The sequence below is a fragment of the Myotis nattereri genome, assembly GCF_964212035.1.
Source record: "Myotis nattereri genome assembly, chromosome: 1".
Taxonomy (NCBI): domain Eukaryota; kingdom Metazoa; phylum Chordata; class Mammalia; order Chiroptera; family Vespertilionidae; genus Myotis; species Myotis nattereri.
The window spans coordinates 12,771,818-12,794,479 of NC_138075.1; the positions used below are offsets into that span (position 1 = coordinate 12,771,818).

Sequence of the window (22,662 nt, forward strand, 5' to 3'; positions counted from 1 at the left end):
GAGTTTCTTTCTCTTGCTGTTTTTAAGATTCTCTCTTTATCTTTTGCTCTTGGCATTTTAATTATGATGTGTCTTGGTGTGGTCCTCTTTGGATTCCTTTTGTTTGGGGTTCTCCGCGCTTCTTGGACCTGTAAGTCCATTTCTTTCACCAGGTGAGGGAAGTTTTCTGTCATTATTTCTTCAAATAGGTTTTCAATATCTTGCTCTCTCTCATCTTCTGGCACCCCTATAATTCTGATGTTGGTACGCCTGAAGCTGTCCCAGAGGCTCCTTACACTATCCTCGCATTTTTGGATTCTTTTTTCATTTTGCTTTTTCGGTTGGGTGTTTTTTGCTTCCTCGCATTTCAAATCATTGACTTGATTCTTGCGCTCCTCTGTTCTGCTGTCGGGAGTCTGTATAATATTCTTTATTTCAGTCAGTGTATGCTTAATTTCTAGTTGGTTCCCCAATATAACATCGAGGGTCTCATTAGTTTTCTTGTAGATCTCATTAAGTTTATCGGCGGCTTCTAAACAGTTCTTGAGAGACCTTAAAAGTGTGGTTCTGAACTCTATATCTTCCATTGACAATTTTGTCCTGTTTCTTTGTCTCCGCATTTTGTTATGCTTCCTTGGTGCACCCCCTAGTGGTCTTTGTGCGCGGTTTTATAGTTAAATCTTGATTGTTGTAGCTAATTCCAGGGAGGGTTTGACCTCCAGGCCAAGTGGCTATGAGAATCAGCTGTGTCAGCAGTGAGAGAACTTCTGTCCTCTAGGGAGGTGCTAATCTGGCGTTTGCCTGAGGCTATCCGGCAAATGCCTCTGTGCAGGGCTTGGGCGGGGCTGGTCGCACAGGATCAACAGGGTGGGCCGGAGAGAGCAGTTATGGTGGCTCTCAGTCCTGTCCCCAGGGGCTCTGCCTCTCTGAGTCCCAGCACCCGCTGCAAAGCTCGGAGAGAAAGCTGCACTCGCTCTGACCGAAGCCAGACAGTCCCGCTTCTCCCGTTTGAGTCTGGGTCCCTAAAGACTCGCCGGATCTGGAGCTCAGAGTCTGCGACTCCCTCCCGATTGAAAACGCCAACCGCGCCCTCCGCCGCCAGCCCGCTCCGCGCACTCCGCACCTCAGAATTTGACTTCATCACTGCGCCTCCTCTGAGTGTCCGTATGCGTTTCTCTTTCCTCCTAGTTGTAGGACTTCCATTCAGCCAGCGTTCCAGTGGTTTTGGGTGATGTCCGTTCCGTCTTTTAGTTTCACTTTTGAAGTAGTTGTTCAAAGCAGCAAACTCCGGCGTTAACCTATGCCGCCATCTTGGTTCTCCCCTCTTTGTCTTTAGATTTGCGATTGATGGAAGGAAATTCTAATTCATTGTTATTATGTCTAATATGGGTTGAATTGTGTTCCCCCAAAAGCTTTGTGGGAGTCCCCACCCCTAGTGCCTGTGAATGTGACCTTATGTGGAAATAGAGTCTTTGCAGATACAGTCAGGGTAAGAGGAGGTGACACTGGAGCAGCATGGGCTCTAAATCCAGTGGCTGTGTCCTTGTGAGAGGGCTACATGAAGACGTAGGGACACAGACACACAAGGAGAATGCCATGCAGTGGCAGGCAGAAATGGAGGCCTGAGGCATCTATAAGCCAAGGGCAGCAGTGACTGTCGGCAACCTCCAGAAGCAAGGAAGAGGCAAGAGTCTTTCCTAGAGCTTTCCGAGGGGGCGTGGCCCTGCCAGCACCTTGACTGGGGTGTTCTAGCCTCCAGAACTGCGAGAGAATAGACTTGTGTTGTCCTAAGCACCCCCAGTTTGTGGTGGTTTTGTATGGCAGCCCTAGGAAACCAATGTTCCACTTCACAAAGTCTTTGGAGTAGAGTAAGAATTATTCTCAGCCGAAACTTTGCTTAGTTGACTTTTCTCTATAAAACGTGAGAGAAGGAAGAAACTAAAGAAGCGTACTTTATATAACCCATGTTGAATTTTAAAAACTTAATATAGTATATAACTCCACATGTGTCAAGGTGCTAATGATTCAGATATCAGAATATTTTTAAATTTGGAAATAACGGTACTACATTTTCACTACTGGTATTTTGGAACTTAAAATTAACATCAGATTTGGAAACCAGTATTATATGAATACAATGAGTATATAGCTCCTCAGAAATTCCAGTTTTATTCAGGAGGCGCTGAGGCAAGACTAGTTTCTTCTGCCCTCGGGGATATGTGACTTTATTCTATCGCTTTTGTTTCCTGCTCCCTTTTTATTTTTGATCCCTGGGGAGTTTTTGTTTTAGTTTTTAAGGATTCTTGTTACATGAATCTTTACTTAAACTCAACTTCCCACCTGCTGTATTCTGTCCCCAGCCAGCTGAATAGGGTTGAGTAAAATGCATCTGTGATGCTTGGCCGCACCACCGCCCTCCGTTGTGGCAGAGCTCCTCAGAGCACAGTAGCCAATACTCCCGTCACCAACCACTGCAGTTAGGCTTTTATCTCTGTCGGTCCATTGAGCCTGCTGCCAATCTCCTGGTCAGCTCTCAGTCCTCATCTTAATCACCTACAGCTAGATTTTGATGTAATTGATTATTCCTTTCTCTTCTGAAATGCGTTCCTCACTTGGCTCAGGTTCCCCCTTCTACTTCACTGCCTTCTTTCTTTGTTTCCTCTGATGGTCCTGCCTCTTCTTCCCGCTCTCTACATGCAGAACTGCTTCTGGGTTCTCTCCCTGGCCTTCCTTTTCTCATGTGTACACTCCCACTTCAGGTATTTTATCAGTCATTGTTCAGTCATAACACAGAGACCATGCTAGTCATTTGAACTGGGAAAATTTAATAAAAAGAACAGTTAATTAGTAAAATGTGGTTACCTACTGAAAAAGCTATAAAAGCAGCCACAGTAGAAGGCAGACACTAGCCCTAGTTAGCTGGGGAGAGGGAATGAAGAAAGAACTTGATGGAGATTCAGACCTAGATTGGAAAAGGTGTGGCTGCCATCAGAACACGGTCTGTCCGTGGTGAGGAAGCTTGCTGGCGGCTGCAGGCCTCAGTGGGACAGTGCACGTGCTCACTGGGGAAGGAAAGCTTGCTGGAGGGCACAGGCCAGGGCTGAATGGCAGGATCACTGCTTAGAGAAAAAGCACCCAGGCCAAAGGCTGTTGTGTGGGCAGAGCATCCTTCAGGGTCAGCCCTTCGTGGGGTTGCAATGCTTTCAGATGGGTACTGTGTAGAAGCATCTGTAAACCTGCCTAAGTTTTGTTTCTTCTTCAGCCAACTGATGAGAAGGAATACCTATGAGGCCAGAGGTATAGACAGAGAGAGAGAGAGGAGGCATTGCAGTGAGAATTATTGTTGAAGGATTCTGATGCACCTGTTCATGCAAATTACTTGTAACTTCCAGGTCTGTCCAAGCCTGGTCTTTCATACTCCATTCCCACCTGATGGGTTGCTGCTGTGCACACCCAGTTGTGGTTAGGTTGGTCACAAAACTTTCAGGTCAGGATAGGAAGGCTCTGGACACACAGGCACCTGTATCCCATAGTTAGGCATTTACTCTCTAACAAGTTCTAGTAGCAGACCAGAAGCAGCTTCTCAAAAGGAAAATACTTATCTGTAAAGGAGGGCATGCATTTTCTCTCAAATCTGAGAGCTCTGCAGTGTGATTCTCCTTTGGTGGCCTTCCAGAGGCTCCGTGCAGCTCCCCTGTTTACCACAGACATGTTGAGCATCATTGGAGCTGCTGGGCCATCAGGCCCAGTGGGAAATCAGCTTGCCTGGCCCCCCTGGATGCTGGAAGCCTTATAGGTGACTTGATAGATGGGTAGAAGCAGCTCATTCAGATGTGGTTGATGTTGCCCAAAAAGGCCTACCAAGCATTTTGCTCCTTTTGTTTGTGATAGGTGATGTGGGGCACAGCCACTTGACTTTCACTTTGGAAAGAACATCTTTACATAGTCCAGATCATTGGGTCCCAGGAAACTTCACTGAGGTGGCAGGTCCCTGAATTTTTGTGGGATTATCTGCCATGCTCTTGATTTGCTTATGTCTTATTAAGGCATCTAAAGTACTTGTTGCTTCCTGCTCCCCAGATCCATTCAACATAATGTCATCAATGTAGTGGACCATTGAGATGTTTTGTGGAATCTCAAGACGATCAGGATCTCTGTGGACTATATTATGGCAAAGAACAGGAGAGTTGAAATAGCCCTGAGGCAAGGCTTTGAAGGTGTACACAGATACAAGCCAGGTAAAAGCAAACCGCTTGTGGTTGTCCTTACAAGTTGATATGGAGAAAACAGCACTAACCAAGGCAATGGCTGCATGCAAAACGCTAGGGGCTGTGCTAATGTGCTCTAGGAAAGGTCCAGAAGAATGCATCTGGAAGAGTAACTTCAATTAGAGTCATCACTGAATAAACATATTATCCATAGTTGTAACCTTAATATCCACCTGATTTGAGCCCAGACCAAGCAGGCAAGTCTTGATGACGTGACAGGTATTCTCACTCCTGCTGTTGCCGGCCGTTGGAGGTGTCACTGATGTTTGCATTGTCAGGCTTGCAGTTTTGATTCTGGTTTATTGTCTTGGTAGAGAGAGGAATTCCGAGGGTTTTCACTTAGTTCTTCCTGTCATATCGACCTCACCCATGGCGCACAGAGTCCGTGTAGAGGATCCTACCGATTGCCCAGTATGTCTATTCCATTCAGGAATTGGGTGAGGTCCACAGACCACCTGAGTGCCCTGATTCACAACTGGACTAAATCCTCACCTACCACATGCTCACCCTAGGCCCCACTCCTGCTGGTGTATAACACAGCACTTTGTAGGCTCAAGAATTAATGTCAGTTCAAAGCTTGTGTCTGGTAATTCCTGAAAGTTTGGGTATTTTTTTTCTCAGTCACAGTCATCCTATTAAGTGGCCACGGATGCTTGGAAGGAAGTTTACTTTACATACTGTGGCAATGCTGCGGAGTTCTTCCTTAATGGGCCTGGCCTCCCCTTTAATCAAGGGGCTCTGAGTATAAATTGTCTCAGGTCTGAAAAGCAGTTGAGAATCTGTGACTCTCCGTTGTGGTATTTAAGTGGTGATTTAAGTCAGGTTTTTTAGTCACCCAATATGGAGTTTCTTCTGTTACATAGATCAATCACTAATCTAGTAGTCTACTCATCGGTTTCATTTCTGGAGACATCGTGTTAAATTAGCCACCAACAGAAATCCCCACATGCCAACACATTCTGATTATCACTACATCCCTGCTGCCTTTTTGCTAAAGAGAACACACGTGGTATTTGGTGGTTGTGATGCTTCTTGCCTCTGCTTCTTCAGGTTTTGCTGGTTGAAACAGGGAGCCCATATCAATGGGGACACCTCCCATTTCTGACCCACACAGGAGGACAGTCACAGCTCCTCCAGGATGCAGATGCTGCCCTCACTTAATGCATTTCTCGGTGCCTTCGTGAGGGGCTGTTTTCTAGACTTTTTTGGAGGGTGTAGGTCATGGGTGGGTGTGCAGGTTGCATATGAAAAATCTATTTTAACATTCTTATCTCCCTAAGCTTTTGGGAGTCCTTTCTCTATATCAGGTGTTAGCCCATGGATGAAACCCAGCCCATGATTTTATAAATAAATGTTACTGAAGCGAAGTCATGCCCATTCCTTTATGTATTATCTAAGTCTACTTTTGCACTACAATACAGAGTGGAGTAGTTGTGACAGAGACTGTATGACCCACAAAAGTGAAAATATTCGGTATCTGGTCCTTCCAACCTCTGCCCTAGAGCATGCTGGATGAGATCCAAGCTGGGGGACTAGTGACAGCAGAGGAACGCGTGGCTATGATGGTTCTTCAGAGACTAAGCGTCTCCTTGCCAAGGCTTCTGCCTAAGAAAGTCACTCCTCTCGTAGGCAGGAGAGCAAGCAGTCTCTTTGCACTGGCCAGTGAGAGTCGGAATGTACTCTCAAGATTCTCAGTTTTGTTAGATTTCAACCCAATGATTGCATTCCAAGTTTCAACATTCCCTTTCTTCCCAATCAATGCCCTAAACTTTCACATAAGAAACTTGGTGAGGCTTTAATTTTAAGTTGTAAATTTTAAACCAACGCAATTAAATTTTGTGTTTAATTTTCAGCAGTATCAGCCCTGTCAGAGATTTTTTTTTAAGATTTACCTGGAAGCTCTCTCTTTATTCAGACCATAACTCGTGCTGAGAATTTTGGGACCTGAGCTTACTACTCTTTTCTATCAATGTCCATGCACTCAGTCTTTGTAGTCATCGTTATTTTTGTAATGCTCAAGGACAACAGCCTTTTGGACTCGTAGGGCACTTATTTCAGTAGGTACATATCATAAGCAACCGCAGGATATAACTTAACTAATTGTTATGCCAGTGCATACCTTGTATTACTAAGCATCCCATTTCTCATTGGCAGAGACTTAGCACTGTGCTCAAGCCCAAAGACATGACCAAATCAATTCCAGAAGTCCTCTCTTTAATGGTCTGTCTCCTATGACCACGTCAGCACCCATTCTATATCAGTCAAGAAACAAGAAACAATTTCTTGACTGATACCCCAGTAATTTGAACAGGGGAAATTTAATATGAAGTGTTAACTAATAAAAGGGTTTGGAAAAAAAGGATTCTTGAGGGATATAGAAGTAGCAACTGCAGAAAGCAGCTACCACCCACAGGGCGAGTGGACAAGAACAAGGAATGGAGTCTGAGGATGGACCCTTTCCCTCTTTCCCCAGGCTGAGATTCAGATCTTTTTGGAGAGGGTGTGGGTGTCATAGGAACTACAACCTGCCCTTGGAAAAGAAACTTGCCAGCGGGCTGATCTGCTGTGGTGTCAGAGAAACTCCCCCATAAGTGCCCCAGAAAAGTCCTTCCTTCTGCTTTTGCCTTGTAGGGGCCCTTCAGCACCTCCTACTGGCTAAAATCAAGGCAGCTGGCAAAGGGAAAATGTCTACAGGGTCCAGCTACAGTATCACATACCAGGAAAAGGGTGGATTTGGAGCTGAGTGGCAATCCAATATAAAAAAAGGCTAATATGCAAATCAACTGAACAGCGGAATGACTGGTTGCTATGACACATACTGACCACCAGGGGGCAGACGCTCAACACAGGAGCTGCCCCCTGGTTGTCAGCCAGAAGCCCTGAGCCGGGTTTACAGCTGGCAAGTGTAGCCTAAGCTGTCAGTCAGATATCCCCCAAGGGCTCCCAGAGAGCAAGAGGGCACAGGCTGGGCTGAGGGATGACACACCCCCCCCCCAAGTGCACAAATTTCATGCACCGGGCCTCTAATAAATTAATAAGTTGTTATCCAGTTTCTTGGCTGTAGCTGCTATCTGTATGATACTGCTTCCCATACTTATCCCTCAGCCTCTTCTCCCTGGAGCTCCAGAGAAGAACTGGCTCTGTCATGTCTTCGCTTGAGTTGTTCATATGCATCCTTAACTTAGTGGGTACAAAACCAAAATTCCTGCCTTTCCTAATTTTCCCCCATCTCAGTAAATGGAATCACCATTCAAACAAAAACATAGCCTTCCTTGACTTTTGTATTTTTCTCTTAGTCCATCGTCCAAGTCTTGCCAGCTCTATTTTCAAAATATCCAAATCCTGCCATTTCTCATCACCTCTTTTGCTGCCACCCTGCTCCATGTCATCATCTCTTGACTCTTAAATCTCAAAAACCATGGCTTAGATTTCTGCATTATATGCTTGATAATAAAATAACTACTTGATCCTAATTCATTCTGTAATTTTTCATTCTATAACAGCTGTACCCGATCCCTCCCTTTCCAAATTTTTCACAAGGCACCAAGTCTTAGGAATTTTAATGTGCCTGCTGCATCCCCTCCTGTTAGGAAAGCTCATTTTTATGTGGCTGCCACTGCAGCACTAACCCTTATTTTCAAAAAAAATAAAATAATACTAACATTATTATTTCTTCATGTGTGGTTTTGAAACATATATAGATAGATATTCCTAGCTGAAACTAATAATTGACTATTTTCAGATTTTTTAAAATTTGAAAGCATTTTTATAAAGATGACTGTGTATCTTTAATTTCTGATTTGTTGCGTAGAAACTACAAAGGTAACCACCCACCCACAAAAAAATTTTTCACATATGTCATTGGCTTTTTATATTAGTTGAAAACTCTCACTCTTGTTCAGCAACTTAATTTCTTTTAAGGTGAGTCTTAGTACTTGATTTTGTTACTTTCAGAAGAGGGAATAGTTTATATTAATTATTGCTTAGAATTCCGTACCATTGATTTCCATAGAAGACTTTATTACCTGGATCTCTTGATTCCTTTTTAATATTGTTTGAGGTGACAATAAGAATAGGGATCCTCTTTGAAATTAAAGGCTCTTTAAATACATACTTTTTTTAATAAAAGAAAGTCGCCTGATGTGTACTGTCTTCCTCTTTTAGGTGGACGATGCTGCTGTTTTTCTCCTGATGGTAAAGCTTTAGCTGTAGGTCTCTGTGATGGAAGTTTCTTAATGGCAAATGCAGATACTCTCGAGGATCTTGTATCTTTTCACCACAGAAAAGATATTATTTCAGATATCCGATTCTCTCCAGGTCAGATTCTATTGAAATCACATTTGATCATTAACTTGGGTCTGGCAATGTGTAAATAAATCAATGCATGGTTTTTATTAGCTGTTATTTTAAAATATGCTTTTATTAATTTTTTAGAGAGAGAGGAAGGGATAGGGAGAGAAACAAAAGTCGATTGACTGCCTGCTGCATGCCCCTTTTCGGGGTTTGAGCCCACAACTCCAGCGTGTGCCTGACCGGGAATTGAGCCAGTCACCTCTTGGTGCATGGGACCATGCTCAACCAATTGAGCCACGCTGGCCAGGGCTATTAACTGTTATTTTTTCTAAGAATTTTACTTTTTTTTACTAGAAGATGCAGTATGGTGAGAGGTAAAAGCCCTGTATAAGATCAGTGACAAAATGACAATCCAGTCACTAAGTTCTCTGTGTGACTTGGGCCCAGGCACTACTCTGAGTTTCAGTTTCTTCATTTGCAACATAAAAGGATTGGAGGGACTATCTTCACTTTAATCTTAATGCTTTTGAAATTATATTTTTCTCTCATCAATTTCTACATACTATTGATAAGAAAACCTTCTATAATGTAGGAATTACTAATGTTAAGGCAAAATGTATCTATGTTGGTTTACTTCTACTTTTTTCTTAAATTTATAAGGTTGTGGTTTTTGGTTTTTTTGTTGTTTTTGTTTAAATGCTTAGTGTACCAAAATTATATTGTGTATAATTTTTGACATTTGCTTTACACTTAACTACTTTACTACACTACAAAACTTACTTATTGTTAATTAGAATATATTTTTAAAATATGTCACCTTCTATCATTTGACACACATAGCTTGTTATAACTTACAAAACAACTGAGTTTCTCCCAGAAAATATTAATACAACTCTAGTTGTACAATGTAAAAAACATTTCTAAAAGTAGAAAATGACAGGCAACCATGTTTCCATAACAGGTTCTGGAAAATATCTCGCAGTAGCATCCCATGACAGCTTTGTGGATATATACAATGTAATGAGCAGTAAACGAGTGGGAATATGCAAAGGCGCTACGAGTTATATCACCCATATTGACTGGGACATTAGAGGTAAGAATTTAAATAACTTACTATTTTGTAAAAGTTTCATTTGTTTTAGTATTACTAATTTAGAGAAGCAAAAAGTGATTCAACAGATGAGTTCAAAAGCATTGTGAAAAGAAAATATCATTCTCAAAATTATTTTCCATTGCTTTATTTCACATCTGAAGATGAATGCCATGAGTTTAGACTTTTCAGTATTTCTTCTAGTATAATTCAAATGATAGCACAGTAAGTGTAAACTCTTTAATTTGTAAAATAATTTAAATATTATCCAAGATAATATTATTCATTTGTCCTGGTTTTTGTCAAAAAAGCTTGACATAAATAGTAATGGAAAGTAGGTATGTTAGTGAGAATTTTCAAGTGATTTTCCCTTGTCTGATATAATTACGTTCCCTAAAAATTATATTCATGATTGTATAACATGCACAGTTTAATATCATTGTGTTTTAGCAGAATGCATGGCATATGACAGCGTTTAATAAGCTTGGATAAATGCTAAATATTTTAAATGCTCCATTTTTAAGGATTTTTAAAAATTGATTTTAGAGAGAATGAGGAAGGAAGAGAGAGAGACATGATTTTGTTGTTCCACTTATTTTTGCATTCATTGATTGCTTCTTGTAATGTCCTGACCGGAGATTGAACCTGTAACTAGATGTAGCTAGATGACTTTCTAACCAACTGACCTACCGTTTTTAAGGATTTTTGTTTCATGTATTCATCTCTATAAATCTAGTATTGTAAATCAGTTTTTTTTAAGTACTATTGAACAAAATTTTAAAATTTCAAAATTAGTTTTCAGGGTTTTTTTCATGTACATGATAACAGAAATAGTTTTTATATGTAGACATACACAAAAATGAAACCACTTATGAATTTAATTACTTAATTATATAGAAAGTAATAAAATCAAATGTTCTTTTTTTTTAATATATTTTATTGATTTTTTACAGAGAGGAAGGGAGAGAGATAGAGAGTCAGAAACATCGATGAGAGAGAAACATCGATCAGCTGCCTCCAGCACATCTCCTACTGGGGATGTGCCCGCAACCCAGGTACATGCCCTTGACCGGAATCGAACCTGGGACCTTTCAGTCCGCAGGCCGACGCTCTATCCACTGAGCCAAACCGGTTTCGGCCAAATGTTCTTAATATATGTTGACTGCAAAGGAAAATGGTTTTTGTGTTTAAACTTAATTTTTCCCATAAAAGTTAAACATGATACTCAATGCATATGTATTTGTATTTTATATTTGTGTATGTAATTTTTTCACATTTGAAAATTTTATTCAAATGTCCCAACTTCCTTCTAGAACAATTGTATCAGATTATATGCCCAACATCAGGTTTCACACCCATGGCAGCAATTAGAATTGTTAAATCTTGTTTAATTTTTGGCATGGTTAGGTGAAAAAATGGTATTTCTTGTTTTAGTTTGCATCTCTAAATTATTTGTTATCATAGACTTTTGTAATTTTTATCAACTAGTATTTTTCCTTTTAACATATAAGGTTCATATTTTTATATAGTAAAAGTGAATTTTATTAAATGGTTTTCTATATAATTTCAAGTTTTCATGCTATGTGTGTAATGGTCTCTATTTTAAGATTATAAAATTATAAACATATAAAATTATATATATATGACTATGTATGTGTGTATATTTTTGCCTTCTTCTGAAGGAAAGCTCTTACAGGTTAACACTGGTGCTAAAGAACAGTTATTCTTTGAAGCTCCCAGAGGGAAAAGACAAACCATCCCCAGGATGGAGGTAGGAAGACAGTAGAGCTTGTAAGTCGATACGACTAAACATGGTTACAGAGCTGATGCCCACTCTCATTTAGTTACACATGAAGCCTGTTCTTGGGTCATTCAAATGATGGATATTCTTTTTCTGAGTTTATTTTGTGGGGTCAGACCACACTGATGGGTAAAGGAAGAGATGATGTAGTAAGAAAGCATCGTGTACGTCCAGCTGTGTGCCAGTGACTTCCGTAAAGCACAGGAAGTGTGCCATAGCAAGTAGATGGCATGACACCCCAGATTAGAGTACTGCAGGGGGCCGAATCTTTTGGAACCCATATGCTTAGAATGCTTATTGGCAAATTCCTGCTTACAGAAAGGAAAATAAAGTGTTCAGTTTTGTGCCTGACAACATTAGCAAAAGTTGTTGTCATGACATGGCTGAGGAAGAGAGGTTAAACAAATTTAACATGAAAGTGGCTTAATACGGAAGAGACTGTAAATAAAAGTTCATAATTTCCAACAGTGATTAATTGGAAAACATGCTTATAATGTATTAGTTGAAATTTAGATGTGAAAGGTAAGAATAACTTTCTTGATTATTCAAAGGGCAGAAATAAGCTTATTCCTTATCACTGTATGCTCATCACTAGAACACACAGTGTATCTATGAGTACATCTTTAATAATGTCATGTTAAAATTTTAGTAGATGAGTAGATAAAGAAGCTGTGGCATATTTATTCATGGAATACTATGCAGACATCATGGAGGTTCCTAGAGAGTATCATGCTAGGTGAAATAAGCTAGTCAGAGAAAGACAAGTATCACATGATCTCACTTATATGTGGAATCTAAACAACTAAATAAACTGATGAACAAAATAGATCCAGAGACATAGAAACATGGAAAGACTGATGAATCTCAAAGTGAAGGTGAGGGTGGGGAGGATGGGCGGGGGAGGGGGGGTTGGGGAGAGATTAACCAAAGAACTTACATGCATATATGCATAACCCATGCACACAGATAATGTGGTGAAGTCCCGGGGACATGGGGTGGGAACGGGCTAGAAGGGGTCAATTGGGGAAAAGGGACATCTGTAATACTTTCAACAATAAAGATGAATTTAAAAAAATTTTTTTCTGCAGGAACTAGAGAGTTTGGGAGGTTACAAAACCAAGACAACTAATAATTTGTATTACATTTTTTATTTTACTTATGGTGTGCAATTACAAAGAAAAATATATTTAGTTGTTAACTCTTAGGTTTAGAGCAGCGGTTCTCAACCTGTGGGTCCCGACCCCTTTGGGGGTCGAATGACCCTTTCCCAGGGGTCGCCTAAGACCATCGGAAAACACATATATAATTACACATTGTTTTTGTGATTAATCACTATGCTTTAATTATGTTCAATTTATAACAATGAAATTGGGGGTCACCACAACATGAGGAACTGTATTAAAGGGTCACGGCATTAGGAAGGTTGAGAACCACTGGTTTAGATATTTCAAACTTAAAGTATTTTTTTTTCCTTTTTAGGTAGAAAAAATTGGTTGGGCATCATGGACAAGTGTGCTTGGTTTGTGCTGTGAGGGAATTTGGCCAGTAATTGGAGAAGTCACAGATATAACTGCCTCTTGCCTCACCCATGACAAAATGGTTCTAGCCACTGGGGATGATTTGGGATTTGTGAAGTTATTTAGATATCCCGCTAAAGTATGTGTTTTTCTTTAACTGTTCTAATGATTACAATTATCACATTAATGTAATGTCCTTTCATAGCATGTCATAGTTGTGAAATGCTATTTCATTACAGCAGTGAAATAGCAATATTACATGGGTAATATAAGTTGAAATATGAAAGGTTCAGAATTATGTTCCCTATTCTATTTTTTCTTTCTTTTCCTGGAGGGAGGGAAAAAGGAAGCAGAAGAAATAAAGGAAGGAAAGAGGAAAGGAAGAAAGGAGAAAATGGGAGGGAAATATAAGCAGCCAGTTGTAACTACCTTATGTTCCCTGTTCTTAATGTCACATTTATGGCTTTATCTAGAAGTATTATAATTTATGATCCATGTCTTAAGTTATATTATGTTGTATAGTGTTTCTCAAAAATGAGTAATGTAAATATTCCTTTTAAAGGAAATATCCCTTTTATCCTAATAACTTAAATAATTTAATATTCTTTTGATTAAATATATATCATTAGCAGTAAATAACAAGTTTATATTTATACCTTTAAAATTTAATGTTTTAATCAATTAAATAAAAATACTGCTGAAACCGGTTTGACTCAGTGGATAGAGCGTTGGCTTGCAGACTGAAGGGTCCCGGGTTCGATTCCGGTCGGGGGCATGTACCTGGGTTGCGGGCACATCCCCAGTGGGAGATGTGTGGGAGGCAGCTGATCGATGTTTCTCTCTCATCGATGTTTCTAACTCTCTATCTCTCTCCCTTCCTCTCTGTAAAAAATCAATAAAATATGTTTTAAAAAAATAAAAAAATAAAAATACTATGAATATAATATCTACAAAATTAAAATAAACAACATTGATTTAATATGATGAATGACGTTATTTTGCTAAAACCAAACTGTACAAATTCTTTGGAGTAATGTACTATACGTCTATGCTAGTGTGTGATGACTTAATTCTCTTATTGCTTTCCTCTATTCAAACTACTGGGAAACATTACAAAAGTAAAATTCATGTATCAAGTCTAGATGCATTTATTCTTAATTGCCACAAATTTAGATATATAATTTGGCACGAACATGAGCTTAAACATGTATTTGAAATAGGGCACTGAAACCATATATGATATTTGGTTCATGATGGTCTTAATTGCTCATATTATTTTATTTTAAATATGCTTTTATTGATTTCAGAGAGAGGAAGGGAGAAAGGGATAGAAACATCAATGATGAGAGAAAATCACTGATTGGCTGCCTCCTGATGCCCCCCTACTGGGGATCGAGACTGCCACCTGGGCATGTGCCCTGACTGGGAATCAAATCGTGACCTCCTGGTTCATAGGCTGATGCTCAACCACTGAGCCACACCACCAGGCCTCATATTATTATTTTTAAATCATCATTGAAGTGGAAACGCAAGTTTAAAAATTCTCATAGACAACTCAGGTGCCCAAGAAAGTAGTGTATCTACTTTATATACACTTAAGTGGTAGGACTTTATAGTTGACCTGAGGCCTGGTGCATGAATTCATGCACCAGTGGTGTCCCTCAGCCTGGCCTGCAGGATGGGGCCAAAACCGGCTCTCCAACATCCCCCAAGGGGTCCCGGTTTGCGAGAGGGCACAGGCCAGGCCAAGGGACCCCACCAGTGCACGATCGGGGCCAGGGAGAGATGTGGGAGGTTGGCCAGGCGGGGGGGGGGGGGGAACCTCAGGAGGGCTCCAGGGCATGTCCAGCCTGTCTCGCTCAGTCCAGATCAGCTTGACCCCAGCAGCAAGCTAACCTACCAGTCGGAGCATCTGCCCCCTGGTGTTCAGTGCACATCATAGCAAGCGGTTGAGCAGCCTTAGCATGTCATTAGCATATTGTGCTTTGATTGGTTGAATGGACAACTGGACACTTAGCATATTAAGCTTTTATTATATAGGATAAGAATGTGTTCCAGTAAAACATTATTAGTCAGAAACTTCACTTCGAGCATTTTAAATGATATAAATGCCCTGCGAAGAGGTCCTGGGATATTCCTGTACAGATTCCTCCTTCACCTATTGCAGCAAGAACCACAAAATCTTAGGGAAACTACCTTCTAGCAGTGTTTTGTTGACAGATCCCCCTTTTATTTCAGCTAACTTTCATTCCCAGAAAGTTTACTGATTTAGCTGGCATTATGTTTTGTATATTTAAAATATTTCTTATATTAAAATCCTTGAAATGATGTCCATCTGAAACCTGCTTATGATACATGACTCTGAAATGTACTTCTGTAACTGGTAATGCTACTGTTCAAGATTTAAAAGTTGCCAGTCTCTAGAACTTGTATTTTTCTTGATATTTAAAAGAAAAATACATGGTCATGTTTGTTGCTTACAGATAATGAATGAATTAAGATAAAAGATATTTACATGGGTTTATACCAACAAGATTGATAATTACTTTTGTTAAGATGGCCACCCTGTACATAGATATTTATATTCTGATTTCTAAATCATTGTTTCTATTTTCAACAATATGTCTCATAGCCATTGTTTTTAATAGATATGTATTATTCCATAGGTATACAATGTAGTATTACTCTTAGGAACATTTAAGGTATTTAAAGTTTTTCACTGCTAGAAGTAAATGCTGTGGTAAATAATTGTTGCACATGCTGCATTTTTTAGCATAGATCTCTAGAAGGGGGATTGGTAAATGATAGGTCAGCACGTTTTTATGCTTTTAATGCACAGTACAAGTTGATTTCTAAAATAGCTATGCCCACGGTACTAGCAATGTGTGAAACTACTAGTTGTACCCTACCCTCACCAGCTTGGGAACTGTTATATTTTATTCTAGTGAATTTCAGTATTTTCTAATTTGTATAAGTTGTATTTATAATGACTAATTCTTGGTCATATATTAAAAAAATTCAAAATTTTAAGTCAAAGATTTCAAGTAATGAAATTTCTCAGAATGACTTTTTGGCTTTTTTTTTTTTATCTTTAGGGAAAATTTGGAAAGTTTAAGAGGTATGTGGCTCATAGTACACAGGTCACAAATGTGCGCTGGACTTGTGATGACAGCATGCTGGTGACCTTAGGAGGCGCGGATATGTCCTTAATGGTTTGGACAAATGAAATGGAGGGCTCTCGAGAAAAAAGGCCTTGTGATAGTGAAGAATCTGATACAGGCTCTGAAGAAGATGGGGGTGTGTTGGTTTACAGTCTTATTTTAACTAGAACATAGAAAAAACAGTACAGCTGGTTTAAGCTGCAGAAGCTGAAACGAGTAATACTGATGTTTGAATAATTGTAATTTTAGTCTATTTGGTCTGTTTAATACCAAAATTGGTTTTGTGACTCAAGAAGAACAGGCTGTCATGTATTGATGACTTAGATATTATTTATCTCCAAGTGTAAGATAATCATATTTGAATAAGTACTGTTTAAAAATTTATAGTATCTAACCTCATGTTTTAAAATAATTCCTAATATACCGGTAATACCAGGTCATTATAGAAAAGTTAGAAAATACCTTTTACAGTAAATAATAAGTACAGCATCCATAATTTGACCACTTCTGTTGGTCAAATTCTCTTAATATTTGGCAACTTCTGTTAATATTTTGGGATCTATTAATAAGGCATTTATATACATAGTATGTTTTAAACAAAAATGGTGTCATATTGAACTTATATTTGTAGCCTGCTATTATCACTTAGTAATACTTTGAAACATTGTTACATATCATTAAATATTCTTCTACATCACTTTTACTGGCTGTATATTATTTTATAATTTGGCTGTAATAATACACGTTATTTAACTTATTTCATATCATTGAACAGAATTCTTGTATCCAAATAATAAGATCACATACTTGGTCTCTTCAGTTATCAGTTAATGAATAATTCTTATATTTTATGGTAGGCTACGACAGTGATGTTACAAGGGAGAATGAAATCAGTTACACCATCAGAGCCTTATCAACAAATATTCGTCCAATGTTTGGAATCAAGCCTCATTTGCAACAAAAAGAACCCTCAATTGATGAGAGGTAACAATCAAGTTTAAATCTAGATGAAGAAAATGATACTGCTATTAATAATTGAATTTATTCTTTAACTGAATGTATTTTTGCAAAAACTAAATAACAGTGGTACTCTTTTATTATACAGTCCCCAGTACCTCTTAGAAAACCATGTTTTTCCTTGTATACTTTTTGGTGGTGACACTGTTTAGAAATCGGTTTAAGGAATGATGCTATATATGAAGTCTATATAATTGAAGAATGTTATTTGCTAACTTTTATAAATGTATGTGATGGGGTTGGGGAGATAATAAAAATTGAACCTAGTACTATGTACTTTTTAGGAAGCACATGAGCAGAGATATTAAATTTTGAAAAGGCCCTTTGAGCCATGTGCCTTTAATCAAGGATATATTTATTTCAGAAATTTTTCTAAAAGGGAAGTTAAAGTATAGCTTGTCTCTAATGGGAATTACTGGTATTTGTCTAGAATCAGCAAATCAAAAATAAGGACATGTACACAATAATTTTAAGGGGAGATAACTTTTTTTTAATATATTTTATTGATTTTTTCAGCGAGGAAGGGAGAGGGATAGAGAGTTAGAAACATCGATCAGCTGCCTCCTGCACACCTCCTACTGGGGATGTGCCTGCAACCAAGGTACATGCCCTTGACCGGAATCGAACCTGGGACCCTTCAGTCCGCAGGCCGACGCTCTATCCACTGAGCCAAACCGGTTAGGGCGGGGAGATAACTTTTTAATAAAGTCTCTAAGCTAGGTGACAGATTAAGAGAGAAATTGTGAACCTGATGCTTTTAAAATCATTAGGGAAGATAGAAAACAAAAAGAGGCATATGGATCAGGGAATCTCATGGATTTCAGAAGCAAAGAGGTTTTAAGAAATGGTAAAGGAAACATTATCCAGATACAGCAGTGAGGAACAAAGAGGGAGAGGGAGGTGAGAACAGCGGTGACCTCTTCTGTAGAAGTTGTGAGGAGGAAAACTTCATTATGAGAAGTTAGTAAGAAGATCTGAGGCAAGAGTACAGACAGGGAATGCATTCACAATTAACAGAATTTGTGGAAGATTCACGTGAATGTATAGTTGGTGAGGGTAGTGCTGAAGAGCGTTGGAGCTCAGCTAGTAGAAATCATATCAGAAGAAAGCACTGGCAGAAGGGTTAGAGTTTACACCGACGGGTTTAAGAGTCCGAGGGAAAGGAAGACGTTGGAAGGGTGGGATGCGTGATAGTGATGGAGAGGAGGGGAGGACTAGACATTCACTCCAAAGTTACCGCAAGTTCTGGGTGGAATATTGAGGTGGTGATGCCTCCACAGCTGTTCCACATGCCCCTATTGATGATGGTATGCCTCAAATAGTAACAGTGAGGAGCCACCTTATGGGTGATCATCAACATTGTCATCACGTATAAAGAGGCAAAGTATGAAGTTACAGATATGTTTCAAAAAAGTTGGCCAAACCATAAACTGACTACTTGCACAGGATTCAAGGTTGAAGCAACTGGATAGGAGGCAAATGGCATGGGTTTTGAATTCAGACAATGGGTTAAAATATTCATTTTATCATTTACCAGTTGTGTAAATGATAAATGTGAATCTTGTAAAATTGTTCATCCTCTCTGAGCCTCAGTTTCCTCAGAGGTAAAATGACTTCTAATTTATGGTTTAAATTAAAGAATTTAGACAGTAGGTCTTTACCAATGACATCCCTCCCATGGAATGAAATACAAAGTAGCCTGAGGAGTACCTTGGTTAATACTGAAACACTCTATGAAATTAAATATTCACAAAGTAATTAACACTACCTATATATTAATTAAAGTAATACATTTAAATATGCAAATGTGGATGTTCCTAATTAGAATATTTGCAATATAGTGCTTAATATTACTTAAAGGAAAGTATATCACCCAGGTCATGAAAAATGATAAGTGTTTCATAGGGGAAAAGGAACTTGCCATTTCCATAAGTCATTTTCTTTTTTAAAAAATATATTTTATTGATTTTTTACAGAGAGGAAGGGAGAGGGATAGAGAGTTAGAAACATCAGTGAGAGAGAAACATCGATCAGCTGCCTCCTACACACCTCCCACTGGGCATGTGCCTGCAACCAAGGTACATGCCCTTGACCAGAATCGAACCTGAGACCTTTCAGTCGCAGTCCGATGCTCTATCCACTGACCCAAACCGGCCAGGGCTCCATAAGTCTTTTTCATTTATTATATTTATTTTTAAAGAAAAATATTTATCAGCCAGAACCGGTTTGGCTCAGTGGATAGAGCGTTGGCCTGCAGACTCAAGGGTCCCAGGTTCGATTTTGGTCAGGGGCATGTACCTTGGTTGCAGGCACATCCCCAGTGGGGGGCGTGCAGGAGGCAGCTGATCGATGTTTCTCTCTCATCGATGTTTCTGACTCTCTATCCCTCTCCCTTCCTCTCTGTAAAAAATCAATAAAATATATTTTTTTAAAAAAAGAAAGAAAAATGTTTATCAGATAAATTTAGTATGTCAGAAAGTGTGACCTAATTTTAATATGTAGGCCATCTTTTATAGTAAAACGCTTTAATTTTCTTCTTCATTGCTGAAGTGACCCAAGTTCTGATTTCTTCTTCATTGCTGAAGTGACCCAAGTTCTAACAGGTGAAAATATCACTGCTCATGGAGAGTATTTGACAGTCATGATTATAATCTTTGCTGTTAGCTTGCATTTTTTACAGCTAATGTTTTTAAAATTATTTTGAAATTATTTCACACCTTATTTTCAAATCATAATTCAGCTCTACTAAATTCTTCTGAAAATGTTGAGGCAGAAGAAGCCAGTAATGTGGTTCATAGTTAGGAGACTTCATTTTCATGAAATGAAAGAATCAAAGGAAATAAAAACGAAGAAATATTTCTTTTTACCAACTTTGAATATACTTGTGAGGAGAGAAAATAGTCTGTATAAGTAATTATTTTCATATTTTAAATAAAATACATTATTGTCGTCAAATGTGAAATAAGACACGAGATAGTTAAAACAAATGCTTGTCAAATATCTTATTCACTTAACAGGAAAATGTTTCTGATGACAATTTGATAACTACTATAATTGGTTGATACTTTGTGGGGTATTTTACTTAAATGACTTGAATAATTTTGTTATTCTTTTTATCTAAATATTTGAGCCCGAACCGGTTTGGCTCAGTGGATAGAGCGTTGGCCTGCGGACTGAAGGGTCCCAGGTTCGATTCCGGTCAAGGGCATGTACCTTGGTTGTGGGCACATCCCCAGTAGGGAGTGTGCAGGAGGCAGCTGATCGATGTTTCTAACTCTCTATCCCTCTCCCCTCCTCTCTGCAAAAAATCAATAAAATATATATATATATATATATATATATATATATATATATATATTTTAAAAACCTATAAAAAATAAAAATAAATATTTGTGAAACAAATCTTATGTATTTAAGTAATTTATTATCAATCAAATTTTTAATATTTGTCTTCACTCTGCTCACTAAACTGGTACATTTTATTCATGATCAGTTTTCATATGTCTCCTCCTTTTTTCCTTTTGCTCCTTTTGAAGGCAGGGGATAGTAAGGTAAGTATTTTATTGAAGACAATACTTTACTCAAAAATTGACTCTTCTGTTTTGGTCTTTATAGTTACTTAAGGTATATTTTTCCCCTATTAAACATTGAACTACATTTGTCAAGAAAGAATCAGAAAATGAAACAGGACAAATCCTACAAAATAGTTGCATTTTATAAATACAATATGTGGGTGTTGTTATGAGAGTCTTGATTATGATCATTGGTTTTAAAATGACTTTTCATAGACTCCTATACTCAAGATAGTTTCAGTTTTTCCTTAAGTTTCAGAGACTGATAAAAACAATCTGTTAGCCATACATTTTTATCAGTGGAAAAAGTTTCAGTTTATAAACCTCTAAGGGTCATTTCATGCATGTTTAATGTCTCCATGAATTTTAAAACATTAATATAGGGCAGTAAATGTATATGTATGTTTGATAAAATTATGTGCAAGGACTCTGGGGTACTTCTGTAGCTATTTGTATGGAGATGAGAGTGTCTCTAAACCGTTTCTGAAGCAGAACCATTTGTGGTAAAGGCTCCTTTAGAAGTTTTTTTTTAAAAAGGTACCATTAGGAAAATGCTGGGAGGTAAGGATGAAAAAAGGATATTTGAAAAGAGATTGTATAGAAATTCAAATATTTGACGCTCCTTAATTTGCAGACAGCAGGAATTAATCTGTTTTTTTTTTTTCAAGTTTTAACATTTATAACAGAACATGTTGAATTCTCATTTATTTTTCTTCTTCACCTTTCTTATTTCCCTGCCATTAGTGGAGTAACTTAAGTCTTTTCTAATATGCAGTAATAAATAAAAACAATAGGCCTTTAAAATATACAATATAGCTTATCTGCATTCAATTTGTAAAAAATATTTTATTACAGGAAGTATTTTACTAGTGTTTTAAATTAAATCTGTGTTGTAATCTTTTCCCCTTTTTATCTGCTGCTAAAAAGAGGTTCCAGGTAATCCTCTTTCTTTGCTATGTCTTATGAGGCCTAATTTTGTATTTGTATCTTCTTTTATGTTTCCCATTAATGAGCTATGTTACCTGGTGTTCTTTACTTCTAATCACAGTTTATGTTTTTCTCCTTTGAAGTGAGTATTTCTGAAATGAACAGCATCTTAATTATTGGATTCACATATAAGTAACTACTTCTCTGAAACATTATCCATTTAACTTGTATAATATTGCAAGCTGTGTAATTTTAAGCAATAATGTACGTTATATGAGTTATTTTTACAGAGATTAAAGTATACTTAACTGTTACATGGGATTGTATAGATAAAAATTACAACTATCAAATGATAGCATTGAATCAGGTTCAACAAAAAGGCTTGCCCTGACCGGTTTGGCTCAGTGGATGGAGTGTTGGCCTGCGGACTGAAAGGTCCCAGGTTCGATTCTGGTCAAGGGCATGTACCTTGGTTGTGGGCACATCCCCAGGAGGGGGTGTGCAGGAGGCAGCTGATGGATGTTTCTCTCTCATCGATGTTTCTAACTCTCTATCCCTCTCCCTTCCTCTCTGTAAAAAATCAATAAAATATATTTAAAAAAATAAAAAGGCTTGGAAGCGACCAAAGCTGCTGTTCTTCTCGGAAATGATCCTAGCACAAATATTTTGAGTTAAACATTGTACATTTCAGTTATATTTATTAATTACATATATCTTTAAAGTACATGAAAAAGGTTTCAAACCAAAATTTTTGTGATAATTTGAAAAGCTCTTTATATAGTCTTGTAAGTGCATTTAATTTTTATGCCACCAGCCAGTCAAGGTTATGTACTTCTACATAAGCTGCTGAGCATGAAAATGCACATTCTTTCCTACTACACTAGAGGCCCGATGCACAAAATTCGTGCAAGGGGCTCGGCCCCCACTCCCCCCACCCCCACCGCCGCCGCGGCCCCTGCCGGCCACCTCTGCCTCCACCCCCACCCACCATGGCTTTCTGGTCTAATTAGCATATTATGCTTTAATTATTATAGATG

General features: G+C 38.4%; 1 protein-coding gene across 2 annotated transcripts in view; it reads left to right on the forward strand.

Moving 5' to 3' along the window:
* Window positions 1-22,662, forward strand: part of EML5 (EMAP like 5) — a gene marked incomplete at both ends in the record, with an annotated part of 107,835 nt that overhangs the window by 58,314 nt on the left and 26,859 nt on the right. For both annotated transcript variants that reach the window (XM_081111714.1, XM_081111713.1), the window contains 6 exons: window positions 8,412-8,564; window positions 9,502-9,633; window positions 11,313-11,401; window positions 12,911-13,087; window positions 16,044-16,245; window positions 16,967-17,093. In XM_081111714.1, coding sequence (XP_080967840.1) covers window positions 8,412-8,564; window positions 9,502-9,633; window positions 11,313-11,401; window positions 12,911-13,087; window positions 16,044-16,245; window positions 16,967-17,093 — 880 coding nt within the window. The remainder of the gene's footprint in view (window positions 1-8,411; window positions 8,565-9,501; window positions 9,634-11,312; window positions 11,402-12,910; window positions 13,088-16,043; window positions 16,246-16,966; window positions 17,094-22,662) is intronic.